General features: G+C 34.4%; 1 protein-coding gene across 1 annotated transcript; it reads right to left on the minus strand.

Moving 5' to 3' along the window:
• Positions 1-994: 994 nt before the first annotated feature.
• On the minus strand, positions 995-17,894 carry LOC100255051 (dynamin-2A). The gene is made up of 22 exons (XM_002271249.4): positions 17,307-17,894; positions 14,179-14,229; positions 13,956-14,076; positions 12,795-12,887; positions 12,226-12,287; positions 11,565-11,682; positions 11,144-11,486; positions 10,156-10,303; positions 9,121-9,222; positions 8,902-9,021; positions 7,605-7,688; positions 7,328-7,455; positions 6,833-6,917; positions 6,473-6,611; positions 5,567-5,643; positions 5,358-5,414; positions 3,770-3,917; positions 3,503-3,663; positions 3,093-3,206; positions 2,938-3,005; positions 2,507-2,682; positions 995-1,774 (listed from the first exon to the last, which is right to left on the minus strand). The coding sequence occupies exons 1-22, from the start codon at positions 17,454-17,456 to the stop codon at positions 1,524-1,526; spliced, it is 2,796 nt and encodes a 931-aa protein (XP_002271285.1). The 5' UTR covers positions 17,457-17,894; the 3' UTR covers positions 995-1,523.
• Positions 17,895-19,813: the final 1,919 nt, after the last annotated feature.

Consider the following 19,813-nt stretch of genomic DNA (forward strand, 5'->3'; position numbering starts at 1 on the left):
GCTTAAAAATGTTTATTAAAATCATTGTCAAATATACTTTAAGAGTACATTTGACAGTGATTCTAAAAAGTGTTTTTAAACTAAAATATATTTTTTATTTTTAAATGTTCGGTAAAATTTAGAAAATACTTTTAAAAATTGTAAAAATTATTTGTAGTGTTAAAAATCATATTTTATAAAGAAATATCTAATAGGTGATTTTTATTAAAAACACTTTTAGATAAAATATTTTAAATAAAAATATTGTTAAACACATTCTAAAAAAAATTTAATTTTATTTATATTCCTGGTGTTTAACGGGATACATTAACCCACTGGTGGCTTTAAATCTATTCCGTTAGTACCTTAATAGATATTTTGTTTATAAAATTTATTTTTGATATAAAAACATTTTGGTTATTAAACACATTTACCAAAAAAAATTTAAAAATAAATTTTTATTTTTAAAATGAAATATTTATAAGAATGTTAATTAATGAAATTTGAAGCAAATTGTCTTATACTAAACCCCATGAAATTAACTCAAGTAAAAAAATGTTTTGATTTTTTAAAAACATAAATATACAATAAAAATGTGATTTTTTCTAATTTTTTTATATTGATTTTCAAAAATTTATCATACCAATAATTCACCATACTAGTTTTTACAAAAATGAAAATATAATCACATGTTATAAAACATTTTAACCTCTTTTAAATCATTCCCATTATGAAATATTTTCAACCTCCTTCAAAATCATTCCAAGTTCTTCGAGGACAATGCTGCAAAATATGTGCAGAAAAAAAGACCTGACTTCTCTCATTTGTATAAATATTGATAGTATTATTTTCTTCAATATTTTTATAATATTCAACATTTTCTCCATTTGTTTCATCTTCCGCCTGTTCTGTTTGAACACTGATCAATAGAAAAAGGAAACTCTGAATATACCAACCACTCCATGGCATGAAACAAACGGCTATAAAGCTTGGATTCTAATAAAACGAGCGGTCAGAAAATAAATGAGATTATCATCATCACACTAAGAATCTGAACCCCCAAAGGGTAACAACCATTAAGTAATTGGTTTCTGAGTACCAAAACAAGGGACTTTTAAGTGATAATATGGGTGTGTCCCGCCTTCAAAGAGGCCATAATCCAAATGTTACAGATCCATCAAAGATGGAAAAGTGTACATGAAATGAGAATGGAATACATGCAAATTACATCTCTAGCTTCCAAAAATGAGTGAAACCCCAAAATAGAAAAGAAAACCTCCAAAAGAAAAATATTGAATAGAGGAATATAATGATAAATGGATTTCAAGTATGCCTTGAATCCAATGTGGGCACGTCGTAAAAAAAACTGATATTATGGGACTGTAGCCTTTCTATGTACACAAGCACCCTGTTTTACTCTCTGTAGATTCTGCAATAGAATCTGAGCTTTGGCCAAATGGTGGGATCATGAAGTGCAAAGAGCAGATCTTTGGCCACAAGGAATGTGTTGAATATATGAATGGTCAATTTGATCGGTCCGACATCTAAAAAAATTTGTAACCTGAGGAACCTGACGGGGGTGGTGCTGGCGGCCGCCGGTTGGGAGTACGGCGGCTGGAGTTTGAGCCGGAGCTGACATCACCATTCTGTGCTGGGTCACTGTAATGCCGACTGTGACCATTAGAACCAGACCGAGACAAATCAGAGTTGTAGTCAACAGGTCCATTGGCTGCAGCATCAAATGCTGATCTCCAGTCATCACCACCGGATGGACCACTGGTTTTTGGGCTGCTTTCTGCAAATGAAGTAAAAACCAAATTTTTCAGAATTTCAAATAGGGGGATTCCATGGACCACAGTGAAATGGAGAGTTTGTAAAATGAAAAAGGAAAAGACACAGAAATTTGAAAAGCATAATGAGAAAGGGAAAAAATGAAATTTTTAACATAATTGTACTAACTTGAAAATGATAGCTAGATTTGCTTCCCTAATATTAGTTGTAAGAGTAAAAAGAAATGACTAAGTTCGAACAGATCAAGATATCCTAGGTCCAATAGCTACAATCATGATTAGATGTTCAAGCCAAACCCTATCTTCCTATTAAATGGACCTAAAGTTCCTAGCAAAAACCGTCCTCATTGAACTCATCAGCATCCAAAAACACAAAAAGATACCATTCATTTTACAAAATTCATTTTTTTCTAGAATTGAGAATAAAGTTCTTCAAGCCAAGAGACTTGTTTGATTATGTTTTCCAAAAAGAGTTTCTCTGTATATGTTTCCAAAAGCAGTAAGAGCGAGCATTAATTCATTGATCCCTGTGTGTTCTGATCTATTCTGAAATCAGCCACATTTGTATACAAGTTTTATCAAACCGAAGACAAAAAAAAGTCAGTGTTTTCTTCCTTGTCCTAATAATGGTTTGAAATTCTTGGACTTGATGCAGAAATTAGCAAAGAGAGAGCTAGGAATTTGTGTTTAAAAAGAGGCAATGGAGGCATAAACTTCATATACTTCCCATTTCATACCTGCTCCACCAACACCATTTGACCAGCTAGAGGCAGCAGTTGCCCGATTGTCATGAATGCTGAGTTGGCGAGTTAGTTTTGAAAGGAGGGAGGACTGCTTCTGGTAGCGCTCCCTCCTACGCTTTACATTCTGATCCTCTAGAAGGAGCTCTTCGATCCTTGCTGTGCTTTGTGCGCTGTCCAGACAAACAGAAAGGAGACATGATATATTTCCTAGGACAGTTATAATAAAGAACTTCATTTGATCAATCATTGCATACACAAAGAGAATTCATGCCATTGGCATAGAAGGGAGAGCAGAAAAAACGACTCTCAGGCCTGCTAGTGCATGGTACTGACTAGGATCAAATTCCGCCTTTACATTATACAAATAAAAAGTAAAGGATGAGTTTGTGTATGGGTTGTTTATTTATATGGGAATATCTCTTTACCTGATTGAGCTGTACAACTGATTTAGCATGTCTTCCTTAGCTTTCTCAACTTGGCAAAGAACAACTGCCTGCCAACCAATCGATCACATATTCAAGCATTTGTAAGTGACCAGATGTAAAGATGCAAAAATGAGAATTCAGGGACAAGTGCTTACTTTAGGGACATTAGCAGCCAGACTGTTTAAAACCGCTTCAACATAGCCACGCACTTCTTGAGACATCCATCGAAGTTCTTCTTCTGGGTCGGCAGGTCTTCGGACCATTGTATCCTGAAAAGCAATTTCAGATCAACAATCATACAAGGAACCATAATATAGGGGAACTAAATTGCTTATTTAAGGCATAATTTTAAAAAAAAATGTCAATAGGAGCTTCAATGTCCAAAAGATAAACAGCAGTCCCAAACTAAAGAAATTTCAAAAGTTAATCTACCAATAACTAGAATCGCATCAGGCACAAATGTCATTAAATTTTCAAGAGATTTTAGCATTTAAACACAATTCACAAAGCCGAAGCATATACACTACAAGAGACAGCAGGCAGAAGGCACGAGTGAAAAACTCACCAGGGAACCATCAGAAAGACTTTGCCTCATGGTAAGACCACCTTCAGTGGATGCCCCTTTCATTTGACCCCCTTTGGAAGGTTGAATAACACTGCTTATCTTGTTTACCCATTCAACTTTATCTGCCATACTCTCTGCCTTAAGCACCACAGCACTGTGGGCTGCAAGATTAATTAAAAATTTGTTTTATTTAAAATTGTAAGTCAAAACAAAAACCAGAGGACTATCCACCTAAGTAGAGCACAATGAACTAGGACAAGAACAAACCTTTCAAAACTGTTTTATATGGAACCTTGCTCGTTATCTTGAAAACAAGACTGGTGTTCTTTCCTGAATCAGGCCCATTGGCCTTCTTATCCTTCGAACTTTTTCGGGGAGGTTCTTCCTCATCTGAAACCTCCTCTACGTTACATTCCTGCACGGCACATAAATGAAATGAGGCATGTTCAATAACTTGCACAGAAATCCAAAATTTTAATAATAATCCACTCTATAGCAAGAATGCATTTTTATGGTCATAATATAATTATTCTTATCAAAACATGGTAGTCACAAAGGCAATGTAAAATAAATCAAAATTATTTAAAACACTCCTTTCTTACTGAAAACAAAATCCACCATACAGTGTATCACAATTGGTTTTCCATCCATGCCTAGTGTTTGGATAAGGAAGGTTATGACCCAATTTTCAAAAACGTTTAGAAGACTATTTGCCTGTTTAAAATAGGGACAAGTCTCAAATTTGTGCACGTAGATAAATATAAAGGAAAAGGTTCTCCGGTATCTAGTAAACTTTTCAAGGAACCAACCTGGTTCCATGGTTCATAACCTTTCAAGGTTCCAGCTTGGTGCCATGGCTCATAACTAATTTTAGTATAAAAATAAATTTTAGTATGGTAAGATGTATAGGAATAAAGGAAAGTGGTTGAGGTGGGGATGTGAGAGGTTCTAGGTTAAAGTCCCAACATAGGCCAAAGCAAACCTTTAAAAAAGGGAAAAACCAAAATGAAAACAAACAAACAATATATATATGTGTGTGTGTGTGTGTGTGTGTGTAAATACAATAAGAAATTTATCAAAAAAATATGTATATAAATACAATAAGAAACTAGAGAGTACCAATAATGACCCTAATTTCCTTAACTAATGGAACCACTAAAATGAAATTCAAAACGATCCACCCACTGTTAGTTTCTTAGCTATAAGAAATACTTTATGAAAGGATTTCTCATAGCAATGTACCACTTTTTATGACATAGTGTGATGATGAAAGAAGAATGCAAGAAAAAGAGGCAAACAGTCTTGTCACTCATTTTGCACAAAAAGCAAATATCCAGAGAGAGAGGTTTCCTTTCTCTTGAATCTCAAAGCATTGAATTGATGTTCACCTCATCGTGAGCTCTCAACCAAATCAAAACACTTGAGGAAGAAACTTTTCCTTCAAAATCATTTTGGCAGGGAGCAAGCAGTTGTGCACACTTGAATCAAGAAACTATGAAATGTAAACAACAATTACACAAGAGTGCCACTATTTTCAAGAAACAAACAGAGATGACACAAAAAGTCCAAAATGATGGTCAACTCTTCAAGAATATTCAAGTAAGGTGATTTCCGAAACTTTTCTATCCTAGATACTACTTTAAAAAATGAAATTTCCAAAGAGCAATCAAGAAAAAAGCTGTAGAAAACATTCACTTGTTATAATTCAAAAAAAAATGGAGTTGGCCTACATGCACACTCAGATATATTAGCCTCCAATATAAACCCAACTTTGCTTTCAATATTTACAATGGTTAAAATTTTGGCCACAACAGGACAAAAAATTCTGGTTATTGGTATTTATTGCAATCCATACCTCTAAAGTGATGACACCACGGAAATGCCTTTCCTCTTGCTTTTTGGTGTAACCAAGCTGTGAAACAAAAAGACAACCATATTGATGAAATACGGCACTCTGTCATTTTAAAATTCAATGATACATTTGATGGAGACAAAAATGGTGCAAAGAACCAATGAAAGAATACAAAAAGGGCACATCCAGTGATGAACTGATACTTTACTAACCTTGCCAGTCTTTTCATTTAAAACAAACCATCGCCTGCTCCATCCATTAGTTTTTTCACTTTTCTTCAATAGAAAGCCTGTATATGTATAAAGTAAAAGGTTGGAGAGAGAGAGAGAGAGAGAGAGAGAGAGAGAGAGATGTTGATACAAGAGAAGATGCACAATACATGCCATTATACATGTAAGGGTGACTTCAGATATCCTTGGAAGCTTGATAACGTGATATAACAGATTCAAGAATTGGCTAGAAGTTCATACACACAGATTGTAAATTATCAAAACAGATTCTATTTTATATTATATTCCTTAGAAATATATAGTTGTACCAGTAAGCATCAAGTTCTGCACATGCCTGTACAGATACGACAACCACAACAAATATCAAAAAGGTATCCATGTGCTCAAGGCATCACCTGCCCTTCACACAATAAATTCTTGTGCCAAGTGCATTTAGTCACAAGGAAGACACTACACACAGGAGACACTCTATAACTTATGAAAAATGAAATGGGTAAGAGAACTTGACAAAGGCACAGCCCACACAGATCATTTCAGTTGACAAACAAATAAGGAAATACCAATCAAAGAAAACTTAAACATGACCAAAAAGGAAAGGTATAGAAATGACTTAGAACCTCTGTAACTAGAAAATTTTTCCTCAAAAGCTGAAGCTACCATATAGAAACATACTACCATTTAAGGAAATGTTACATCCCCAAATGTTATTGCTTTTTGGGATCTTTGATGCTATAAAAATTAACACAATCCTAAGAGGGGTCTAGCCATTATATAGGGAAACACACACACCCCACAAAACACTGAACTGAGGATCCTCAAAAGGAGAGACAAAAGCAACTCACTATCAGTAAAATTACTAGCCTAATACTGAGCTGTACAGAAGCATACCTGCTGTGATCTCACCACCAGGACCAGCTATCTTCAAAGCTGAGCCCTCTTGTGTTTCTTTTTCTGACTGACCAGATTTATCCTTCATTGATTTCAAACTTCCTCCGGATTGCTGACCACCAGTTTGAGGACTAGTTGCCTAAGTATAAGGGCATAGTAGACAGTAAGAATGGGATTCTTTTTGACAAATGATTGGAAAGGAACTAAGAGAAAGGAGGCATTAACTCCATCAAACTACAATGATTTATACAAAGAAAAGAACTGCATCATAACAAGATGACCACTCATGCAACTTTGGTAACTCAGCAATATTTTTAAAATAATTCTTACTCATATTTGGATTAGAGAAAAATATTATACCCTATTCAAAATCGATTGCTCTGCCTCATGTCCTTTTTTTGAGGATCGGTTCTTCAGCTCTTCTTCCCGTCGCTGTCTCTCCATCCTAATATAAATTAAGCACATAAATCAAATAGATAAACCGTAGGCAAACATAAGCCACTCAATATATTGAGATCACTGGCATTATAGCATACATGTAAACAGCAGCATATGACAATGGCAAACCAGGAAGAGATGGCGAGATGGAGAGAGAGAGAGAGAGATGAATAAATCCATCAAACAAGGTATTTTTAATTCCTAAACATGAGGTGAAAAATCCATCAAATAGGATGTATTAAATTTGTAAACATGAAATGGCTACTCTATGATTTTTAAGTTCGACAGTCTAAAACATAGATATGGCCTAAGAATGTTTTTTTTTGAGTTTACTGAAACAGTAACAATAATAGCTCAAAAGTTTCTACTTATTGACAATGGATCCAAAAATATAGGCTTATATCATATTCCCAGTACCTTCTTTGCACCAAACGAATGAAGTGTTGAGGGGGCACAAAAGCTCGCTCCATATCCACTAGGGCAACCACCATTTTCTTAGCTTCATTCTTGAACACATCTAGTGCAGCAGTTGCAATTGCCACAACCTAATAAAAATAAAAAATAAAAAATAAAAAAATAAAATAAAAAATCGAATAGATTTTTTAGGTATGAAGGATTAAAATTACGCACAATCCTGAATATATAAATAAATACTGCCAGCACAAGAACAGGTGCGCAATCAAAGAAAATATACCTCTCTCTTGAAAGGAGGATATCTCCCCAGACCTGGCGTAGCATTTGCAGCAGCAGAAACTACATCTACCAGGACACGGTGCACCTATGTTTCATAGTCATCAGTATGCAACAAACACAGTAGGTGGTTAAAGAATTCCATTCAATGGGCCACATAGACATCAAATAACAAAGGGAAAATTCAAGTATTAGGCAAAGGTTTGAGTATCATTAAAAGTATGTATAGGGTTTCCTATTTGGAAATACATACGACGATAAAAAAGGTGGTGGCAAAATAAAGAATGAAAGATTCATTGGTAAAACTGCAGAGAGAAATGCTAGTATCTTTGAGGATAGATGGAGGTCCATGGAGGCTACTTGAAATAATTTACTCCTCGTCCTCCTTTTGAGCATCTGTCACTTATCCTTTTGCAAGTACTTCTTTGAACTTTCTATTGCTAGATAGGAAAAATGTTTGCTCCTCCAAGAGATCACCTGGGAAGACTATGTATGATTGGTTACCTCCATTAAGTTAAATTTTAAAGGTCATTCTTTAGGTAATCCTAAACAATTAGGAACACAAGCTATGGTGCAGTACAAAGGGCTTATCTAAACCTGCTGTACTGGGTTTAGCTACCAAAGGCAAAGATACTAACATTACTAGGGGGCTTACAGGGTAAATATTTGTGTCAATCCAACCTCAATTTAGAAAGAGATTTTTCTGTTGTTATTTCTTAGGCCGCCTGTTAGAAGAGAGGCTCATAGAAGTTCAATGACTGTTTTCACAAAATGGAATGCTCTTATCTTGGGTTCCTTTGCTCAGCTAATCAAGCTAGAACAATTACCCAAACAAGGAGCAAACCAGTTAGTTTATTCTATTGGAGGCTTCTTTCCTCCCTAATTGCATAGAGCATTTGTAATGTGCGCATATTCTTTTTCTGCTTATAGTTTGTGCATACATTTCTATTCTCTGATTCGCTTGCACATTCCAGAAGGTTTATACATCCAACTTTTATTTTCCATTCAATGTAATGAATATGTTTGTTTTCAATTAAAAAAAAAAAAAAAAAAAGTTGTCAAATTACCCCTCCAGAATGGCTATAGTTTTTCTAGAACAAAGAGGGTTGTGGCAGTATCATCAAGTTATCAGGGGTGAAATTTGAATTATGGTATCAAAGAGGAGCATGAAGACTGAACATTTACACAAAGAAGGCAGAAGCAGCAAAGCATCTGAAATATCGAAAGCAACTCCGCAAGGCTATTCAAATCCATTCTTCAAAAGAAGGGGAAACTCAGAAGTTATGAATAATTATCCTTACCTCATCAACACAAAGCCGTGATGGCTCTTTTGCAAGCTCCAAGACACCTTTTATTAACGATCTCAAACCTTTCTCAGGAGATATAAGATATGGTTGATAACCATCAGCTTCTAACACAATCTGTGACCAAATGGGGGAAAATCACTCAAAGTAATTAGACCTCAAAAATAATCCAAAATATAGTATAAAATTGAGACCGAACAACACAATGGTAGATACCCTTTTGACATTGTTGATGTCAAAATGCCTGTCTAAAGGGAGCTGCTTGATCCTGTTAGGAAAATTCCCCTCAAAACTGGCAACGACCTTCCAACCAGCACCCTGCCACGTAAATGTAACATATAAAATTTAAGAACGAATAATCATAGCACTAAATATTGCTATAACTATAAGCACAGGATAGGAAAGAATTATGATATTGAATTCCATTGCACGGTTTATCATACTATGAGAATGATAGGACAGTGGCGTGCTATGAATGCCATTGAGCAGTTTATAATACTGTGAGAATGATTCAAATTCCCACCATGACTAATTCAATTTCTCATAATCCTAGAAACTCAAGGTCAGAAATTTTCTAGTCAGGCAGAGTTACAAAAAAGAGGCTAACCTGCTCATCTGCCTCCCTCTTTTTTTCAATCTCATTCTTATTAAAACAGGTTATCAAAAAAAAAAAAAAAAAAAAAACACAAAAACACTTTTTTGACATCCATCTGAGAAATCCCAAAATATGTGATATAAACATGGCAGCTCAAAACCATATTCCATGCAAAAACAGAAGAAAAGAGATATATGCTTTCATAGTTACAACAATGCTACCACTCTTTTTCACATACATCTGAGAAATCCCAAAACATGTGATATAAAAATACAATCTATGCGCCACTACTCCTAAACTGTTCATTCCTTCTCAATTTTTGACTGAACGATACTGAGAAAATGGGGCATTTGTTCTAACCAAGCATTCCTTTGCAATAGCAGAATTCTCTGAAAACCACCTTCCTTCTTCTTCTTTTTTCTTTTTCTTTTTCTTTTCTTTTTTTTTTTTTTTCTGATGGGCAATTTTCTTAATTTCATACTCTGAAAACCAAAGATCATCTCATCTATACATTTTCTAACCTCTTTCATTTTAATATCCATTAACAGATTTGTATGAGCATTTTTGGCAGTAAGGAGGTATATTCTTCCCTAGTTTTGCATATAAAAATATTAGTATTTGCAAGAGAATGTGCACACATTAAAAAATTGACTCACCTCACCCCCTGCAATGTGCAGGAGGAACTTATCCTCAAATTCACGGCAAAGTTCCAAAGCTATAGCCCTAGTGCCTTCAGAACTATGGACCATTTGTTCACCAAGCCTTGCTAACTCATCCCCAACTATTTGGGACTTTCCTTGTAACCTACAGAAGGGTAAAGAAATGGAGATATTAGGAACTCAAGGAGAATAACTGCCATAGTCCAGAGACGAAAAATCTATATGTGTTCCTGAGCTGTGGTATCAGAAGAAGTTTATGACCAACTGATTAGAAATGAGGTATCATATCAAAGTTGTAGTAGTACACTGAGATATGGAATTGTTAACAAATGAAAACCTATCCGATGCAATGGGTCAAGTGGGATGTGAGCAGCACTCTACAATGCAAATACTCACAGAACTTGAATCAGAAAATACTATTGTACAAGAGAGGCAAATATGATTACCAACCTACAGCTTCAGTAAGTTAGAAAATTTGTTTTATCATTTTTACATATTTTAAAACACAAAATCGCTTGGTGAACATTGTCTTTGAAAAGATGTCTATGAAGAAATTTTCAGTCACTTATCTTACATCCTAAATCCATTATTTAAAAATTGTTTTTTAAAAAAATAAACTATATAGAGGCAATGCTTTTATCATACAAAGTAACCATATTTCAGTAAGTTAGAAAATTTGTTTTATCATTTTTACATATTTTAAAACACAAAATCGCTTGCTGAACATTGTCTTTGAAAAGATGTCTATGAAGAAATTCTCAGTCACTTATCTTACATCCTAAATCCATTATTTAAAAATTGTTTTTTTAAAAAATAAACTATATAGAGGCAATGCTTTTATCATACAAAGTAACCATATTTCAGTAAAAAAAAAATGACGGAAGCTCAAAAAAAAGGGACATTACATGAAAAGAAAAAAGAAGAGAACCAGTAGAAAAGACAAAAGAAAAAAATATATATTGAACAATTTCTCGAAAACATGTACCCAGAAAGGAGGTTTGGAAGTCGGACTTTCATACGACTGCGTATCTGCTGAGCCAGGGCATCCACTAAAGCTATTCTCCCAAGCTTACTTTGAGGGGCTCCCGTCAGTATGGATTTAAGACTCTCACTCTCAGCCCTCCAAGCAGTTTCTAACGAGTTCTCAGAACCAACAGATCCAGACTGTGCAGAGGCAATTGAAACAGATTGCCCAATTAAAGCAACCCATGGCATTTCAGATGTACTTCTAGGACCCTGATTTAACAGGAGAGCCTGAACAGCAGCAAGGATTTTCTGGTCTGATGCAGCTTGATCTATTTTACTAATTACACCGATTGTTCTTGTACCTACATACAAATAAATTAATTAATTAGATAAGAAAAAAAAATGAATAGAAAACTCATTTTAAAAAATATTGAGATTACCATCTCCATCATATTCCTTGGCAATTTTGAGAGCTCGAGATGAAGCAATTTCGGGTGCCTGGGCAGCAGGTACAATAACCAGCAAAATGGCATCATTGTGCTGAGCATAGTCACTCACCTAAAACAAGAGGACCAGCCAAAGCATTATTAACACTATTATTTATGGCTTTGAGCATACAAATTTAGCATCCATCATATACAATAAGTAGACTAGGTAATCATATCACCAAGAATACTAAAGAGAAATCAATAAGATAAACTGATAAACTGATGCGAGACCACATCCACTCCCAAAAGCTTAAGCTAATGGGGGGTAGAGGTAGCCCCACACATAAGGCCCAACCAATACCGGTAATTAACTAATGTAGAACATTGGACTTCCGTTTGTCCTACATCAGACACCCTCACTCAATTGTTGAAGCCCACATCAGCAAGCACAAGGTGAGCTTGGCCAAACCTCACTTTAATACCAAATGATATGGGACCACATACACTCCCAAAAGCTTAAGCTAATGGGGGTATTAGTCCCACATATAACGTCCAACCAACATTGGTAATCAACTGATGTGAGACATTAGACTTTTGTCCGTCTTACATAAATGCTCAGCCATACATAAATCTCTAAATTGTGATGTGGAATAGAACAATAGCCACCACTTACCAATGTCTCATCCATAATCCGTTGATCCAATCCAGGCAAATCAACCAGTTTCAGAGGAGGTGCTGTGAATAAATCGTGTTAGATTAGAAATTAAAGAACTAGACCAAATGAACAAACTAAAAATTATATGTAAAAAGCCAATGATCTCAAACTAAAGTTGAAGTTAACTTGTAATCATTTTTTTAAGAAAGAAAATGCAATCAACAATAGACTGCCTACATGTGCACATTGCTAAAACTTTTTTCCAGTCTATATAAGGCAAGCAATGCAAAGGACCATATCAGCATTCAGGGCTTACCAGACAATAATTCTTGTTACTAAACTATCTAGTTGTAGTTATGTTACTCTAATTGCACATGCTTCCACAGAAGGTAACTCCATATACTTGCATTTCCAAATTTCATGTATATCCCTAAGCTAAGTGAATGCTATTAATGCAATACTTACAAAAGTTTATATACAATTCCAATTTGATAATAATGCAATCTCTCAGAAAACTAAGCTATAGAACCCACACATCTATCCAATGATTAATAAGAAAAGACTCCAAACCATCCAATATTACCAACCTGTACTTGTCCGTAGCTTCAAATATATTTCATCTCGGCTCTTGCCTGAGGCACCCTTACTCAGCCTGTCCTGGAGAGAATGTCGAAGAGCACCTGTAATAAGACAAACAGAGAAGTTAAATAACAACCATAACAATCCAATAATGCATTTTCAAGGTTCTTCATAAATCAAGAATGCATCCAAATGGAAAGCTAATTATTAAACTCAACCATGGTGCAAATTCAGAAATCTCCCCTCATGCTACTGGCTATATGCCTGACCTTCTATGTCAGTATGCTTTTGCCTTCAAATCTAACAGCCTTTAACACCTTAACTTCATGCACTTAAACATTCTTATTGTCCCTAATTTTTCAAACAAGCAGAAAATAGTGTTATATTTTTATCGCATGGTCAACTTTTCTCAAATCACTACATAAGTGATACCAATATCATAAAGTTAACCTAAAGGAAAATTGGAAATAACTATAAATAATAATGGAATTCAATTCAATGGGTTTCATTAAGTTACACTTTGATAGGTTTGCTCTAAGTAACCCCAGCCAGCTAGGAATTTGAGGTGTGATTTGGGATCACCATTATAAAGTATTGAAAGCCTTCTCTAAACCAGTTTGAGAGGGATTGGCTGAGATAGAGATTTTAGCTCCTTTGGAGGGTTGTCACAAGCCAAGGTTTGGAAATACAACATGTGGCTTCTTTGAATCCTAGATCTACCTAGCACCTTTGGTTGTTCCTTCTCTTGGTCCCTATGTTCAGTTAATGATATTTCGGATCAATTAGACAGAACGTGGAGCCAACCAAATGGTTCCTTTTGTAAGGGATTTTTTACTCCTTTGAGTTGCATATTGTTGGCATATTATGTACAGTTTCTAGTTTAATCCTTGATTTGTATAGCTATCTTACTCCTTTTGTTAGGTATTCCCTTTTTTTATCATCCTTTGTATTTTTGGAAGGATTTCTCATCCTTTGCTTGTGCTTAAAATTCATGGTTTTTCTTTTTTTGTAAGTTTTAATAATGAAAAAAAAAATTAATCAGAATTCCATTATGTCATCATAAGACCAGTGAAGGTTTCTCATACTAAGGTTCAATGAAAAAATAAGCCATGTTAAATCACTAAGCCCCTGAAGACAAAGGTTACATGGAGTTTATTAAAAGTACTAACTTGCAGAAACTTGTTGAGATTTGTTGTCAATTTGTAAGATGATTGACTTGCTGCTTAGGGAACCATCCTTTTGTAAATCAATACATATTGGAGCCCGAGTAGCACCATTTTCTCCAGTAGGCTGGATGAAAAAAAAGGAAAGAAATGTCAGGATAAACAAAAAAACTTTAATCAACTCCCATGAGTAAAGATGTGCAAAATCACACAAAGGAATGTAACTTACCAAAACAGGATGTCCAATCAAACTGTTCAAAACTGCAGATTTACCAGCACCCTAAGTAATTAGTGCAGAAACAGGGAAAAAACTATCAGGATCTTCATAGAACCAAAAACTACTGTTGCATAATACAAGCATACTTAAGAAACAAAAAACAGAAAAATAAGATCCATTCAGCAATTCAATTAATCAATTTCAACACTCATAAAACAAGTACCACATGATCAAGCCATACTACCTTAATTAGGCTCTCACACCTCCTAGTCAGCTGATAAAAATTCTTGGGGACCATTATCGTGATTGAGGATTCAGTAGTGAAACAAACCATCAAGAGAGAAAAGACTTTAAGTCCACACAAAATGGAGTAAATCTCATGAAGCTCATTCACGGAAGTTCTAAAATTCTTTCTACCTGATGAAACAATAACCTTTAAATGGAAAGGTTTCATGATGCCTTTTCCTAATCATCAAAAAATTCAGCAATAAAACCTTCCAAAATAGCAGAAATGTGAAAGAGGGCATACTAAGGCTTGCTTGAATAAATTTTTCCAAATGGAAAATGCTTTTATCTTTTTCTAGTAATCTCTAACCACTAAGTGAAAAATGCCCCAGGCAATCTATGAGCAAATGATGAACTCTCTTAGTCACAAAACAGACATGTTACAGAAAAAAGGCTTTAGGCATCTCTTTCTTTGAAGCTTGCCACAAGCAACCATCCAAGCTATGGCTTTTTTTACTTACAAGGCCTTTCTCAGATCCAAGTTAATCGAGAGGAAAAAGGTAGTCATCATGATAGGTGAAAAATAATTAAAAACGGGACTTCTACATCTAATCTTGTCAGGCCAACAATATGGCTAGTCTGATGAATAATTCCTCTCCTCTAACCTTCCTACATCTATAGTAAAGCTGACTAGGAACAACAGTATGTAGGACAATAAGGCCATATGATGAACAATGAACGTAGATTCCAATAAATGACTCCAGCTTCTAACCCAGTTTAGCTAAAGCATAAAGCGCAAGTGTTATATGGTACTCTACTGATTCAACTCAGAAGGCACTTGTGATATCCCAGACTAACACAGAGGGGAATTCTGATGACAAGGATGGGAAGAAGGTATCAAGAAGGCCCCTACATCCTATTGTTGGCTCACAATGAAGTAGGAGTTCACTTCATATCTTCCTCCTCTCCTAATCTTCAAACTATTACTTTTTGGAAATAATAAGTGGGTTCTTTGGCAGGCCAATGTTCTTTGGTGCACCTTCAGTTAGGGCTTTTGGTATATTTTTTTCATTTCAATATGTGTGTGTGTGTGTGTGTGGATTACCTTTCTCAGTTCAAGGAATAAATTGTATCAAGATCATCACCACCTGGACAACTTCATCAATCATGCCTTTACTTGTAGCAATCTAGCTTCTAAAAAAATGTATCCGTTTACAACTCTATCATTTCTTGCATTTCTGTCAATCCATTTCAACGCATTCACATTGGATACATTCATATCTTGAACAATTTAGTGATTACCTAACTAAAATCTTGTGTCCAGACCCATTGGTGGCCTCATATTGGTCTAAGAAGATTCTTCCCCTTTTTTTGATAAAAGATTCTTCCCTTTAACTAGATAGACATTCAATTACCAGTTACTCTCAGATGCAGTTCTCCACTTCATTCATCCTACTCTTTAATTGTATGAGCAAAGTCCCAAATTACCCACCCTGACAGGCAATCTGTCCAATGTAACAAAAATGGGCACCTTTGGGCATCTCTTTTCCATTGATTTCCAAAACATCCTGATTTCTACTTCTAGTTATGAAATTAAGCTCCAATACTCCATATAAATACATGCATTAATTCTGCTTAACCATAAGCCTTTATGTTCTAAAGCATCCATCTCAAGGTTCATCAACTAGAACTTTATCAAATTTTTTGGTAACGTTTTTTTGGCTAATTCAAACAAGCATGGAACCATATCCCCACTCTTATCTCTTGCCTCTTGATCCAACATGAGGGGCTTCAAGTAAAAGCACCACATGCATAAAGAACATATACGAATGGAAATTTGAACATCTACCTGACTAAAATCTTGTGTCCAAACCCATCAGTGGCCTCATAGTGGTCTAAGAAGATTCTTACCTTTCATTCATCCTACTCTCTAATTGTACGAGCGAAGTCCCAAATAACCCACCCTTCTAGACAATCTGTCCAACGTAACAGGCCACCTTTGGGCATCTCTTTTCCATTGATTTCCAATACATCCTGATTTCTACTTCTAGTCATGAAATTAAGCTCCAATACTCCATATAAAATCATGTGTTAGTCCTGCTTAACCATAACCCTTTATGTTCTAAAGCATCCCTCTCAAGGTTCATCAACTAGAACATTATCAAATTTTTAGGTAACATTTTTTTGGCTAATTCAAACAATCATGGAACCCCCATATCCCCACTCTTACCCCTTGCCACTTGGTCCAACCATGAGGAGCATCAAATAAAATTACAAAATGCTTAAAGAACATATAGGAATGGAAATTTGAGAAACAAGGAAAAAAAAAACACAAAATTCGTATCATTTTACCCTAAATCCTAGGGAGAACACAATTTATAGATTCAAATTCCATTGTTCGTCCAAAAGTTACAGTGTCAAGAAGTTAACGGAGTATAATGCAAACAACGTTTTCTTTCTCACCTTTAACCGTTCTCACATACCAAAAACGCATTCTTCCCTTGTCCTTAACATTAAGGAAATGAAAAAATAAAGTAGATGAAAGTTTTGAATCCTAGATTTTAATTTATTTAGAACTCGACTTCTCATATAATGAGATGACTTTTTCTACTTTTCTCCACCTTAGTTTTTGTATCCGAAACCAATACAACATAAAACATAAGATTCAAAATTCCATTCCCCCCACTTTTCAAACAACCAAATAGAGCTAAAAACATCTCTCTTTTTCAGAACTTAATCCCATTGAATACCAACGCCATCAACAACCAAAAAATAGCCAGATCCAAAGATCCATCACTCCGAATACATAAATCAAAATTCAACCACCAAAATAAAATCACACTAAATCAATAATAACATCCACAAATACAAATCCACAGTCCAGACAGATACTACAAAAGGACAGATTAACTTACGACATTTCCAAGAGCCACAACGTTAAGAAAAGTCGAACCCCTGCGAGAAGAACTGGAACTCGAATTCTCGTCCACATCTTCATCCGCCAGCAGCGCCGCGGCCTGGCGCATAGACTCTGACAGCTGCACGAGCTCGTCGATCGCCTCCATGAGATCAACCAAACAATCAAACAATCCAACAATCAATCAAACCCTGGGTGAATTCGGAGCCGAGATCGAGGAGATCGAAGCAACAACTGGAACAGACAAAATCAAAACCCTAGGTTGAAAATTCAACGAAGACAAACAAAAAAAAAACAATAGCAGAAATCGGAGATCTGCGTGGATCGAGGCGCGAGAGATTGGGAGACTTTGAGATTCAGAGAATCGAGAGGTTCCGGGAGAAAAAAAAAGTTAAACGTAAACGAAGAAGCCCCCTCTCTCTCCTCTCCTTCTCTCTCTTGATTTGAATGTTTGTTCCACTCTCTCGCGTTTTGAATTCAATGTATTTTTGTCTAACTCGTTTTGATTTTTTTCCTTTCTTTTTTTTTTTTTTTAATTCTCTTTTTCAACTCTCTGTTCTTTATTGGGTTCGGTTTCACTGATTTTCCTTTGTCGTTAAGGAAATGGTATCCAAGTCTATAGCCCCAAGCCCAAGCTCATACCAAAAGAATGTATAGTGTTTAAACGTTCATATATTTTGGCTTTTTCTTTATTATTTTATTTTTCCTTTTTATCTTTTTTCACTAACGTTCTAAAATTTATGAGCAGCTGTTTTTAGTCTTACATAATTTCTTTAATAGTAAAAACGAACTAATTTTGACGTTGTACATGGAGAAAACGTGGATGGGTTAATGGATTTTTCATTTATTATTACCATATTTTATTAATTAACTTAAAAAGGTCATGAAAAATGATAATATATTAAAATTGCATTAACGAGTATTTGGAAGTGTTTTTAGTCATCTCTACATGTTTAATTTTTTAAAAACATTATTTAAATTTTATTAAACATTTAATTATTTTTAAAAAGTGTTTTCTAAAAACATTATCCAATTATCTTTAAATTACTCATAAGAGACAAATAAGTAAATCTAATTACGTATTTGAGTACAGTTTTCTCATGACTATCTTGTTGACTTGTTATCCATCATATCACTCCAATCACTAGTCGTGTTTTAAGCATTTTCGTCTATATAATTAAGATAACAATTTTGAGTATGGTCAGTTGTCATAATATGGGGAATGATTTGTATAAGGTCGGATAATGATTTCATTGATTGATCACTAATTATTAATTATTCTAGTTTCATAGAAACGAGTTGCAACTTTGCAATTCAAATGGAGAAGATGTTTTTTTTTGTTTAAGAGGTTTAAAACTGTTTCGTTATACAAATGATGTGTTTAATATATTTTTAAAAGCTTCATCCATGTATAATTACTTAGAAGCGATTATTTCTCTTCTTTTTTTTTTTTGTGTTATACGACATACTATAAAAAATGCTATATGATTATTTTAAAAATAATAATAGAAAAAACTCTTTTATTAAAAATACTTTAAATAAAAACATTATGAAATACGGTCTTAGAAATTGGTAATTACTTTATAGAACTAGTTTTAGTAGGTGAATTGATATAGGGAGAGGTGATTGTGTAAATGCCTCTTTCCAATAATTGATGGAAAAAGATACAATGAAAGAGGGGATGAAACCCAAGTGGAGGCCTAATGGGAAATAACATAAATAATTATTTCCTACTAAGAAAATAAATAAAATAAAATAAAATAAAATAAAATAATCTTAATCATATATGGTGATGGTCCATTGATAATATCAAGTTCCTTCTTCAACTTGTTTTTGCCTATAATCATTTTCCTTTGGTTCACTAACAATTATTTTTCTCTTCATGCATTACTCTTTTGTGATGATATGGAATAATATAACTTTCTACTAGACATGTGATATAGATTTAACATAGTTGTAATTTTCAATGAAGTATTTTTTTTTTTAACCTCTATTTGCAAAATGACAAACTTCTAAGATTTTAATATCGAATATGTGAAGAAAAAAAATTAAACTCTTTTATTTTTTAGGTAGGGTGAAATAGTAAAAAATTTAGACATTCATACGTCGATAATCCAAAAACATAACCCTAGTGAGATAACGTGAAACCAAATCCATCGAATTTTGTATATCGTAAAAATCATAATAGTGAAATTCAAATCATATAACCTTTATAATGTGTATGCTAATTAAATTAATTCCCCAAAAATAAAAGTATAGAAATTAAAGGATAATTGAAATATCAACTTCTAACGATCAAATTGATTAGTACATATCATGCACACAAAAACATGATGAAAGATAAAATCAGTGACTCTAAGATGGCTAGATTGAATCTTCTATAGGATGGTGTTGTACATTTTGACTACATGTCATTCCATCTAAATACTATGCAAGAGCAATTAGCCAAACTAAAATAAATAAATAAATAAATTGCACAAAAATATAAGATGGGTTTGATAAGAC

Source organism: Vitis vinifera, chromosome 18, assembly GCF_030704535.1.
Source record: "Vitis vinifera cultivar Pinot Noir 40024 chromosome 18, ASM3070453v1".
NCBI lineage: Eukaryota > Viridiplantae > Streptophyta > Magnoliopsida > Vitales > Vitaceae > Vitis > Vitis vinifera.